General features: G+C 35.2%; 2 protein-coding genes and 1 pseudogene across 5 annotated transcripts; 2 read left to right on the forward strand and 1 right to left on the reverse strand.

Moving 5' to 3' along the window:
- Positions 1–74: 74 nt before the first annotated feature.
- Positions 75–1573, reverse strand: LOC104700072 (B3 domain-containing protein At2g33720 pseudogene; annotated as a pseudogene). Of its 2 annotated transcripts, none has more exons than XR_015561850.1 (2): positions 1491–1573; positions 75–919 (listed from the first exon to the last, which is right to left on the reverse strand). The product of XR_015561850.1 is annotated as a B3 domain-containing protein At2g33720 pseudogene, transcript variant X1 (transcript). The 2 variants fall into 2 exon arrangements; XR_015561851.1 differs by having other exon boundaries at positions 1487–1568.
- A 4216-nt stretch (positions 1574–5789) lies between these two features.
- Positions 5790–11608, forward strand: LOC104700074 (ethylene-responsive transcription factor ERF112-like). Of its 2 annotated transcripts, XR_753512.2 has the most exons (3): positions 5790–6056; positions 6674–7451; positions 11295–11608. XR_753512.2 is itself a non-coding variant. In XM_010415522.3 (2 exons), exons 1-2 carry the CDS (start codon positions 5876–5878, stop codon positions 7141–7143), a joined length of 651 nt encoding a protein of 216 aa, XP_010413824.1. In that variant the 5' UTR covers positions 5790–5875; the 3' UTR covers positions 7144–7514. The 2 variants fall into 2 exon arrangements, 1 of the variants encoding a protein (XP_010413824.1); XM_010415522.3 differs by lacking the exon at positions 11295–11608 and having other exon boundaries at positions 6674–7514.
- Positions 7992–9066, forward strand: LOC147940771 (uncharacterized). Its single transcript, XM_087458257.1, has 3 exons — positions 7992–8219; positions 8326–8409; positions 8620–9066. Exons 1-3 carry the CDS (start codon positions 7992–7994, stop codon positions 9064–9066), a joined length of 759 nt encoding a protein of 252 aa, XP_087314383.1.
- Positions 11609–12079: the final 471 nt, after the last annotated feature.

The following is a 12079-nucleotide window of genomic DNA, read 5'->3' on the forward strand; positions in this document are numbered from 1 at the left end:
GTAAATCTATCAAGACGATATGCTAAGCAAGCAAGAGACCATTCAGTTTTTTTGGTTATGTGGCAATCAATGACTTTGCGAAGACGCTGTAACAAATTATTATAGTTTCATTCCTTATTCTTAGACATAAAAGCATTTATTCTTTATTCAACATAAACCATGTAAAAACCAGATAAAACCACATCACTTTGTTTGACCATTACAATAAGAAAATACGAATCTCTCTGCAGACACAGCCTCCATAGCTAGCGAGCTCCTATGGACTTGCAAGACGAGGAGCAAATGATGTTGAACCAATTGCTACGGAACCTGAGCTAGCTCGTATTGGTGCACGGGAAAGCACACAAAAATGAAGCTTGAAACCATAAGGATCCCAATACATTCCAACCACATCGCCTGCCTTCAAAGCTCTTCTCACCACAAAATCCTTATGCGATCCATTGAGGAGAATATAGCTTGGATAGTCGGGCCATTTCATAAGAACCACGTTGTGCATAGTAGAAGTGTCGTCATCATACACCTCGAGTGATAATCCAAAGCCGTCTTCGAGTACCCTTTGATCAGAGATAGAGAGATATCTCAGAATGTCGCTACGTACAGTGCTTCCGTTTAGGAAAAGACGGTTGAGATAGCCAAGACTTGTTTTGGTCATTTCCTTCTTGATGGTCCATGGATCGGTGTAGAGAGTTAGGTTTGTTGAGACATTGTGCCGCTCCTCCTCTTTTATTTCTTCATCCGTCATAAACCTCATCCACACCAGGTTTGTTTTTTCTTCGGGTTGCTTATTGCCTGTTGGTCCACAAACAACCATGGGATCATGTGGCTCGCACGGAAACAGATCCAGGGTGACCAAATTCTTGCCATGAGTATTTGCCGCTGAAATGGGAGCCATATCCATGATCGGCGAAAAGTGAAAAACCTGACCAAAGGATGTAATGTAGTCAAAACTCTTTTTTAAATCACAGTATATATATATATATATATATATATGTATAAAATTTATAATGGAATCTGAGAAGCGTAATATACATTTTCAAAGAATTTTAAATCTTTGCTAAACAAAAATATTTCAGACCAATAAGAAATAATCTAAAATTACGTCCAAGTCTGATAACTGTGTGGTAATTTTAGAATAACCCCTAATACTATGGTTAAAAATGTTGATGAAAAAATAAAATTTGAAATGATTTATACGGTAAAATTTTAGATTATTTAATTCAATTATCATTTTAAACTATTTCTTACAAATCTGGATACTAATGTTTATGACGAATCCAAATTTGAATAGTTGTTTTCAGATCTAGATATACTAAACTTTTGGTCATCAGTTTAGTATCTAGATCTGTAATTCTTTATGAAACTCATACTTTTTATCAAATATTTGAATATGAAATTTTGCTAATGCATACAACTCTGAACTTCTCAACCAAAAACAAAATATTATGGTAGAACTCACGAACAAAAAAACAATGGCTGAAAGGCGAACCTACCCGAGGAATATGCGATCGATGCGTTTATAAGGAAGCGATCATCGCTTTTATATGGTAATAGTTTGTGAAGTTTTATTTTACAGAATTTTGTCATTGCAAACTATGTTTATATAGCCATGTTGAGTACTCAAAAAATAGTATACATCTATTATGTTTCCTAAAGATTGTTTTGACTAAAAAGTATAATGTATGTAATAGTATTTATGGCAATATAATATAGATTATGTTGACACGTGGAAATTGCTTTAAACAAAGTTCTGATTCGTTTGGATTTTCAGTTCTAGAAAGAAAATTAATTGAAAATGATTAGTTACATTGAACTAAAATTGTATTTCTTGCATATCTTGATTTTATATATTTAAATTTGAAATAATATTTTTGATGGCTAAAAAAAGTAAAAAAAAAAAATGCTAAACTTGAAAAGCCTAAAAAAAAAGGAAGAATCTCTCTCTCGATCTCTCTTTCTCCACTCATTGCTCCAATATAGCTAGCTAGTTACTAGTTTAGGGTTCTTCTGATCTACAAAAACTTATGTAGGTGCACGAGAAAGCACACGAAAGTGGAGCCTCGAAGCGAAACGATCCCAAAATAGTCCAATTTCATCTCCTTTTCTCAAACCTCTTCTACGGACAAAATACATAGGCCATCCTCCGTTTAAAACATAACTATTCAACTTGGTCCATCTCTTTAGAAGCAGCCGGTATGTAGAATCAGTGTCGTGGTCATACACATCGACCGTGATTCCTAACCCTTCTTGTACCATATTTTGGTCATCCTCGTTGAGATATTTGATGATGTGGTCCTCAATGGGGGCAGTATGAAGAAGAAGACGGCTAAGCTGGCCAAGATCGCTAGTGGTGAGTACCTTCTTGATGATCCAGGGATATTTGAAGAGTTTTAGTTCTGTTGAAACACCGTACCATTCGTCTTTTTCCCTTTCTTCATTCGTGAGGTTCCTCATTCGCTTAATCTTGCTTTCTTGTTTGTTGTCGCTTGGTGTGCAAGAAACCTTGCGATCATCAGGGTTCATCTTCCTCTTCTTAGGATCTTCACGAGAAGACAAACAGAGAATCGTGGAGACCGAACTCTCTTTAGGGTTTTCCGATGAATTGCCGTTAAGCAGGTATTGAGTATTCGATGCAGCAGAGGGAGGAGTCCTTTCACAAGAAGACAAACAGAGAGTCGTGGAGACCAAACTCTCTTTAGGGTTTTCCGATGCATTGCCGTAGAGCAAGTATTGAGTATTCGATGCAGCAGAGGGAGGAGTCCTTTCAGAAGACGACAAACAGAGAGTCGTGGAGACCAAATTCTCTTTAGAGGTTTCCGATGAACTGCCGTAGAGCAAGTATTGAGTATTCGATGCAGCAGAGGGAGGAGCCATCTTCATTGCCGAAGATTGAAGGTCTTGTGGTGTTCGTTGTGGATTTTGCATCATTCACGTTTGATTCTCTCTTCCAGAAGTAACAAGACGTACGTCAAGAGTTTATATAATAACTTTTCAGGTATTTCCTGTTTCAAAAAGGAAATTCATTTGTTAACGAGAAAAAGAAAAAGGATTTATATTTTAGTTTCACTGATTTATGTAAATGTACTTTTTAATTAATTTATTTATTTTCGACTCTGCATCGGATTTGTGAAGCTGCAACTTTCCATTTAGACTTGGGGTGCCAGTTATCTCTGTTTGCGGTGAATGAGTGTTAAGATTTTAATGTGGTTGGGTGTTTTTAATCACAATTTTATTTCAATAAGGTAAGAGATATTCAATACAGATGATGGGCTTAGCTAAGCCCACAACATAACCCAATACAGCTCGTTTTCTTTTTAAACATGCAAATACTGTATGTATGTGTTCAATAAGTTTTGTTTTTTTTTCTTTTTTTTTTATGTTAATTTGCTATTAGCTAAAAAAAAAAAAAAAAAAAAAAAAAAAAAGAAAAGAAGAGGAGCTTGCAAGAGAGATGACCAACATGAGCATTGCAGTAGGGACAAATTTGTCAATTTGCCGATTGAGAATCCTCATTGGGTTGTTTTGTTGGTTGGGCGTAGATATATGTAAGCGGCAGCTACACCGACTTTAGCCACGAAATGTTTAGTTTAGCCGCACATATACTCAGGACTATTGCATTTACTATTTAGGTATTATTGTAGCCACTTGTTGCTAGTATGCGCCATTCAGTTCTCGTGGCCATGGATATTAACTTGGTAGACAATTTTGTAGCTAATGACAAGATAATTTTTATTTATTTATAACAATTCATAGGTGACATGAATTGTCTCTCACAGACGTCTAATTCGTTCCAATAGAGACTGTTCAATAATATGTTTATGTGCGAACACCACTCTCACAAACTGTATATATATGTACTGACGACAAGAAAAAAAACTGTATAGATGTACAGTACTATAACTTGCTACGTAAAGTAAACCAATTGAATCCAAGCACAAGTTTGTTACTCTAAAACAAACAAAATAGTTCCCGATCAAAGCGGTCTGCCTCAGATCACTCTATTTAAATATTAAAGAACTATCGTGAAACTATAAGGAATTTATTTTACAACAATTAATGTGTTGGAAATAGATGGCATATTAACTTATTAAGTAAATGATAGATAATGCAATAATGTACCGTATGTATATTATTCAATAAATACCATTGTAAAACAATCATAGGATAAGTATTTATCGGAAAAAGAAAGAAAAAATTATATAGTAAGAGCTATAAAAACCAATATAATACTAGGTCAAAGTTGGCCAATAATAATTCTTTTGTGGCAATCATTTAGACTACGAGGCATGGTCGTATGGTATGAGATTGGAGTTTGATTTGTTCGTGCGAAGTTTGCTCTGACTATAATATTCAAGGTTGACCACATTTACTATTATGTAAGCACATACGTCATTTCAGTCTTTAAACCAATATTTTTATCACATACTTCAGATTCCAGATTGGGTGAAATGTTTTATTAATTTAGCAAGTTATTTTATATGTTTCAGTTTATGTTTTTTTTTTTTTTTGGGTTATGTACAGTATTATGTTTTTTTTTTCCTCAACCACAAGTTTATAAAATTGGAAAATAAATTGTTGACATCATGCATGTAATGGCAATATTCTACCTAATTCTACCCAATAAAAAATATACATCAATCGCTCCAAACTGCTTATTATAGAATCCACAAACAGAGAGACCACATATTATAAGAGATTCATTGCATATTCCGTTCCAGCTTTTTTTTTTTTTATGATGAAATAAGGAAAGTGTATGTAGCAAATGCAGCGAATAGAAACTGTATGTTTTGTCTTTTCATTTTGAATATTCATGCCGATTTAACCATGAACTTTACATACAATACTTTTTTTCTTTCTTTCAAAAGTACGATCAACTATAATTAGCAAACTGGAATAGATTTAGACAAAATACCATTGATTTTTTTTATTGGTCATGAAATATAGCATAGATTTTAAGAATTAAAAACACACGTAATATGAGCAAACCCTTTAACAAAAAAAAACTCGTAATTTGATTATGTCGTTTTATACAGTACTCTATTTGTTAAAATAATATGATATATTGTGCAAAATACGAATATATTTTAGTCAAACACTAGACGGATATATATATGATCACTCTTTGATTACCTACATAGATAACCATGGTCATTTAGGTAAATGATTTACACGTTAACGTTAGTAGGAGAATTTTTCATAATTTCAATTTTGAATTTGAATATGGGATAATGTTCAAGAGGAAATAAAATTATTATGTGAAACCACCATATAATCAGTAGTTAATTATTTTAATCTTAAAATAAGTATCGCCTAATAGTAAATACTAAATACATAACTGAACGTCATGGAACACGTTGAACGTACGTTGAAAAGACGAGATCAGTTCATGTTTCATATAATACGTTTACGGTACAATATATATATATATATATATAGTGTTGATTTTAAAATGAAAAGATACATATTACTTTGAATTAATTTACCGCATTACAGCACACGAACAAACTCTTATATCACTTGTCGTATCAGAAATGCAAGTCTAATATGTAAGCAAATCAAATTCTCAATAAAATTGTATGGATCATCAATCCAACAATTCATGAATTTTGGTATACACACGCACACTAGATTGAGTTAATAGTGTGACATTTTTTGTTAATACAAAGAGAGATGATTACGAAGAATTGTCTTTGAGATTATGACCAAAATGTCCTCTAGGTTATAGAAACTCACGAGCTATATATTATTGGTCAACAAATACATGCGTGTGCGCCTATATATAACATAGATGCAGAGAATAGACATCTTTGCTGGTATCTTTGGCTTGTACCCAAACCCATCTTTGACTTCAAAATTAAATAAAAATAATCATCGGATAATGCATAGTGGGAAGAGACCTCTTTCACCAGAATCAATGGCCGGAAATAGAGAAGAGAAAGAAGAAGCGTTGTGTAGTTGCTCAACTTTGTCGGAGTCTGATGTGTCTGCTTTTGTCTCTGAACTCACTGATCAACCCATCCCACCATCCATGGGTCAATCGTCTTCTCATACTCTTCAAGGTAATCTCATCAGATCCATTTTCCTATTGCTTTACTTGTAAGTTGTGTGATTGCCTTTTCCATTGGTGATTCTCTTTTCACAAACATAGGAACGATTCAATCTTGTATTTTTTTACATTGGTAGTCCCTTAATGGCTGCCCTTGATCAAATGGAGATCTAATATAATATATGGCCACAATGTATTAGTATAACTCAATCTATCATTATGAATGTTCATAGTTCAATTTTGGTTGAGATAACTATCTAGGCAGACATAGTTTTAGACAGGGGGAAATTTTTAAAATGGTCGAACTTATTTTGTATCGTGAAATCAAGGGAGATACGTTTAGTACATAGTTAATTATCAGTTAAGAGAAAAAATAATTAGTGTTGATTTGGGCTAATGTATAGATCTCACCTGTAGACGAGGGGAATAAAAAGAAGGAGATGTAGAACGATCATATCATATGTGATTTTCAAAACGCACATTAATAATAATTAATCTTATAGAAATGCTTTTATACCTATAGTTTATGTTACATTCATAGGCATGCATGCACGTCTACCATCTTTAATTCACTGTTAACCCCCACCAAAGTGTGAAGTACTACTTACAGTTTTCATCATTTTCTTACAGAACAAAGTAACTCGAGACAACGAAACTACAGAGGTGTGAGGCAAAGACCGTGGGGAAAATGGGCGGCCGAGATTCGTGACCCAAACAAGGCAGCTCGTGTGTGGCTTGGGACGTTTGACACTGCAGAAGAAGCCGCCTTAGCTTATGATAAAGCTGCATTTGAGTTTAGAGGTCACAAGGCCAAGCTTAATTTCCCCGAGAACATTCGTATCAACTCTACTCAACTTATCTATCCATCAACTGCTACGTCCCATGCTAGCATTATCGTGACGCCACCTCCAGCTATTGCTCCTGACATGCTTCTCGATCAATATGGCCAATTTCAATCTAGAAATAGCGATTATGGTGCCAACTTATCATTGACTATGTCGTCTTCTACGTCGTCATCTCTGAACCATCAAGGAGATAGACAAAATTTGGAGGATGATGAAACCGTGAAGAATATTAGTATCCACAAACGAAGAAAATAGCATATTAATGGCATTATATGCCTCTCCGTCCAAGTTATATCAAACGCATTAACCGTTGATGTAATCCGACGGCTTTGATCCTCTAAGCCACTACTTAATCTCTTTACGACTTCCTTTGGTAGTCTTTAAAGAGTCTATGGAGTGCATATAGCTAGGATTCAGGCCTTATGGATGCAAAATAATCTTTAGCACCCTGAATATGCAAGAAGGGATGAAGAAGACTTGGAGATAAAAGAAAGATATGTCTTGGACAACGTCCTGATCGGTCAAGTCGACCAACGGATAGACCGCCTGGATATATATGTTATGTAAGTATACACATGAGTATTTTTGTTTATATTACGTATGAAATATATAAAATTATTCAAAAATATTGAGAGTTACACATGAGTGTGTTCGAGTTTCCATAACATAAGACATACATTTTAAAAATGTATACTTATAAACTGCATTTACATCTAAGTCTTATCCTCACCTCAAGTGCACATATAATTTTTAATGGGTTGTAAACAATGAAAGTTGCTGGTAATAAAGAAATAAATATTTGTGGAAGTTTCCATGGTTGAGTGGTTTGATCAAAAGTTTTTTAATTAATATTTCTACAATAGATATGAGGTTCGAGTCATAATGAACACAATTTCTTGTACTTAGTGGTTATAGTATTGCTTTCATACGGCATCATGAGTCACTGGTTCAAATCACTAATAGTGCAAAGTTTATCGGAAGGTCTAGAGTATCGCGTGCAAAGCTATTCGTCGTGATCTCGTGTTTGTTGAGAGAACATGAGAAAGAAATATGATTTTTTAAAAAGATAAACTAAAATGTAATCCATGATAAGAAGTAATATTATGGAATATAAAGCACTTGGTCCGAATGGTTTTCAACCCATCTTTTACAAGAAATGTTGGACTACTGTGGGAGAGTCGGTTGTACAGATGGTGTTGCAGTTCTTTGCAACAGGAGAGTTCCCACCTGGTCTAAATGATGCTTTGGTTTGCTTGATACCTAAGGTGGCCAAGCCAGCGAAGATAACACAATTTTATCCTATCATCTTATGTAATGTGATGGTGACTAAGGTGATGGTGACGAGGTTGAAGGGGGGTGATATCTAAATTGATAGGACCGGCTCAGTCGATCTTTATACCTGGTCGCTTAAGTACTGGCAATATTGTTATTGTCCAGGAAGCGGCCCATTCTTTGAGAAGGAAGAAGGGTCGTAAGGGTTGGATGTTGCTCAAACTCGATTTGGAGAAGGCGTACGACCGGGTACGATGGGACTTCTTGGAAGACACACTTATAGCTGCAGGCTTATCGGATCTATGGATCAAGTGGATTATGAAGTGTGTTCAGGATCCATCGATGAGTATTCTGTGGAATGGTGAAATGACCTGGTCTTTTAAGCCTTCAAGAGGGTTGCGACAAGGGGATCCACTGTCTCCGTATTTGTTTGTGATGTGTTTGGAACGCCTTTGACAGATGATTGATAGAGCTATTATTGGGAAGCGGTGGAAGCCAATTCGTTTATCACAAGGAGGACCTCCCCTATCACATATATGCTTTGCTGATGACTTGATTCTCTTTGCTGAGGCCTCGGTTGAGAGTGGAATTAAATCCACGATGGACCTAGGTAAATATGTAGGTATGCCTATCTTACAAAAGAGGTTGAATAAAGCAACTTTTGGGGAAGTGTTGGAGCGTGTATCAACAAAGCTAGCAAGTTGGAAAGAAAGATGCTTAACTTTAGCGGGTCGTCTTACTCTAACCAAGGCAGTGCTGGGAGCGATCCCTATCCATACTATGAGTGTCATCGCGTTACCTAAGTCATTACTGAATGAGTTGGAAAAGGTATCAAGATCTTTTCTTTGGGGAAGTACCTTGGAAAAACGTAACCAGCATATGATCTCCTGGGACAGATGGCATTAAGAGGATGCAGGATATAAATACGGCTTTACTCGCCAAGTTAGGATGGCGTTTACTGAATGATCAGGAGAGTTTATGGGCTAGGGTACTGAGAAGCAAGTATCGGGTGGGAGATACTCATAATGTTAACTGGCTGACTCCAAAAAGTACTTGGTCTTCGACGTGGCGTAGTGTGATGGTTGGCATTAGAGAGTAGTGATGCCGAGACATGGATGTGCGTTAGGAGATGGACGTCAAGTTCAATTTTGGAGAGAGAAGTGGTTGATGAACCAGGCTATTATGGAGTTGAGTCCGGTTGGGGTGCCTATGGCCAGGGTCGATGAGCTGGTAAGTGATCTTTGGATCGAAGGGAGTGGCTGGTTGTTCAGTAATATAATGCCATGGGTTTTCGAGAATATCAGGTTGCGGTTAGGGGCTGTAGTGGTGGACACATTTACTGGCGTGAAAGACTGTTTATCTTGGATTGCGGATGCTAAGGGACAGTTTTCGGTAAGATCTGCGTATGATTTGCTTATTGGTGTGACTATGGAGGGACATCAACTGGATAAGTTTTGGGATCGAGTCTGGGGGGTGATGGCACCAGAACGGGTGAAAATTTTTTTGTGGCTAGTTGGACACCAAGCACTAATGATAAATTCGGAGCGGTTTCGCTGGCACTTAACGGACTCGGCTTTGTGCACAGTGTGTAATGGGGGAGAGGAGACAATACTTCACATCTTGCGTGACTGTCCTGCTATGTCTGGTGTTTGGGATCGTCTTGTGCCACCAAGGAAGAAACAAAGGTTCTTTTCTTTATCTTTACTGGAATGGCTTTATGTGAATCTGGTTGTGGAGAAAAGCTCAGGAGGGCTGGTTTGGTCAACTCTGTTCAGCATGGCTACTTGGTGGGGGTGAAAGTGGAGGTGCGGTAATGTGTTTGGAGTTAATGGTAAATGTCTTGATCGGGTGAAGTTCCTTAAAGAACTGGCGGTTGAGGTAGGATCTGCTAATCGGGCACAAAAACAGGGGATACAATCACAAAGAAGGGAGGAAAGACTAATACGTTGGACAGCTCCACAACAAGGGTGGTGGAAGATGAACACGGATGGTGCATCGAGAGGGGAGCTGGACTTGGCGACAGTAGGAGGAGTTCTGTGTGATGGAATGGGAGAGTGGCAGGTTGTTTTTTCATTAAATATCGGCATCTGTTCCGCGCTGATGGTAGAACTATGGGGCGTGTACTATGGCTTGGGAGAGACGAATAACACAGCTTGAACTAGAGGTTGACTCAGAGGTAGTGGTGGGTTTTTTACAGACAGGGATCAACGAGGCTCATCCGTTGCAGGACTCTGTTGGTCATGCCGTTCCACGACATGTTTGTATTTAGTTTCTTTCGTTTTTAAATAAAGTATGAGAGTCTAACTCCCTTTGTTTCACCAAAAAAAAATGATAAGAAGTAATATTGGTAAAATATTAACCATATTTATTTAATTGGGAATATGGGATAACTCAATTAAATCTATTTATTAAATGGAGTTTGACGCTAATAAAATGAGTATCCATTTAACCCATTATGTTTTTTTATAATATTTACTAAAAATATTTAATATATTAAAATGTTAACCATATTTTTATTTAAATGGGGTAACTCAATTAAAACCTATTTATTAAATGGAGTCTGACACTAATAACTTATTAGTAATAAGTGAGTATCCATTTAAACCTATTATGTTTTTATTATCTTTACTAAAAATATTCAACGTCTTAAAAGCAAAAATAATATCTTTTACATGTTTAAAAATCTGTAACTTATATATATATATATATATATTTTCAGCAACTATAAGGAATCAGCTCAAATCTCTAACTTATCTCTCTAATTCAATTCAATTCAATTCAATTCAATTAGATTTTATTTTATTATTATGTTCAATATAACCCTATATAAAATTCAAATATCAGATCCAATATATAAGAACCCTCTTAGTTTGCCTAATTTTCGCAAATAAATTGAATACAATAAGAAAAGTATAGTTTCTTGAATCTAATGTTGATTCAACATAAGAACAAAAGAAATCTAATGTTAATTTCATTTTGGTTTTTAGTATATACTATAAAACTAAATTTTAACAAAAAATGGTTTTTCATATCAGTTTGTTTTCTTTGTTAGATTTAAATAGAAAAGAATCATCTAAAATTAAACACTTGAAATTTTGTTTTTTTGTTTCTTTTGGATTATTTATATTTTGAAGGTATGACGACGATAGAAAGCAAAAGATGTCACAAAGACTCAGATTGCAAAAACGCAATGCCATGTGCAATACCTCCTGCCTGCCTATATGGGGGTTGCGCTTGTACAATGATGCGGTCTTTCTCTGCTTTTAAACTTATGTGTGCACAACAAGGCAAAAACACCAATCCTGATTTTAGTCATTGTGTTTGCTACAATAAGTAAGACAAAATATATTTGTATTGACTATATAATTTGCAAACAGTTGCTGCATTTATAAGAAAAAGCATCACAAATTGCCCAATTTTGATATTCTAAACTACGAATTAATAGTCACTAGATGAATACCCGCGCTATGGTATACCGTTTTTTAAACAATTGTGCTACTAATTTATTTATTTTATTTATTTTTGGTTTTTTTTTAATTGTTGAAATCATGAAAAATATATGTTTGACATTGATTTTTTTTAATACTTCAAATAAGTTTTCTCATTTTGTATTTGAATTATTAGATACATGCATTAACAACTTTGTTTTGAGAGATTTAAACATTTTATAATTCTTGTTTAAAACTTCTAAAGAAATATTTCAAATGAAAGCTTGATCTAAGTTTGCATATTTTGTAACAAAGAGGTTTTTGGTTCAATAATTCTTACATTCATTCAAAAGAAGCTTAAGAATTTAAATAACTTCATAATTAAGCTTCTCAATTATATACTATGAAACACTAATATTTTCTTTTATCAAGAATTGCAGCTTGGCTAACTTTTTAATAAATATAATTATGATAGACATGTTAGCTCTTTT

Source organism: Camelina sativa, chromosome 7 (genome assembly GCF_030686135.1).
Source record: "Camelina sativa cultivar CO46 ecotype springtype chromosome 7, ASM3068613v1".
Classification (NCBI taxonomy): Eukaryota; Viridiplantae; Streptophyta; class Magnoliopsida; order Brassicales; family Brassicaceae; genus Camelina; species Camelina sativa.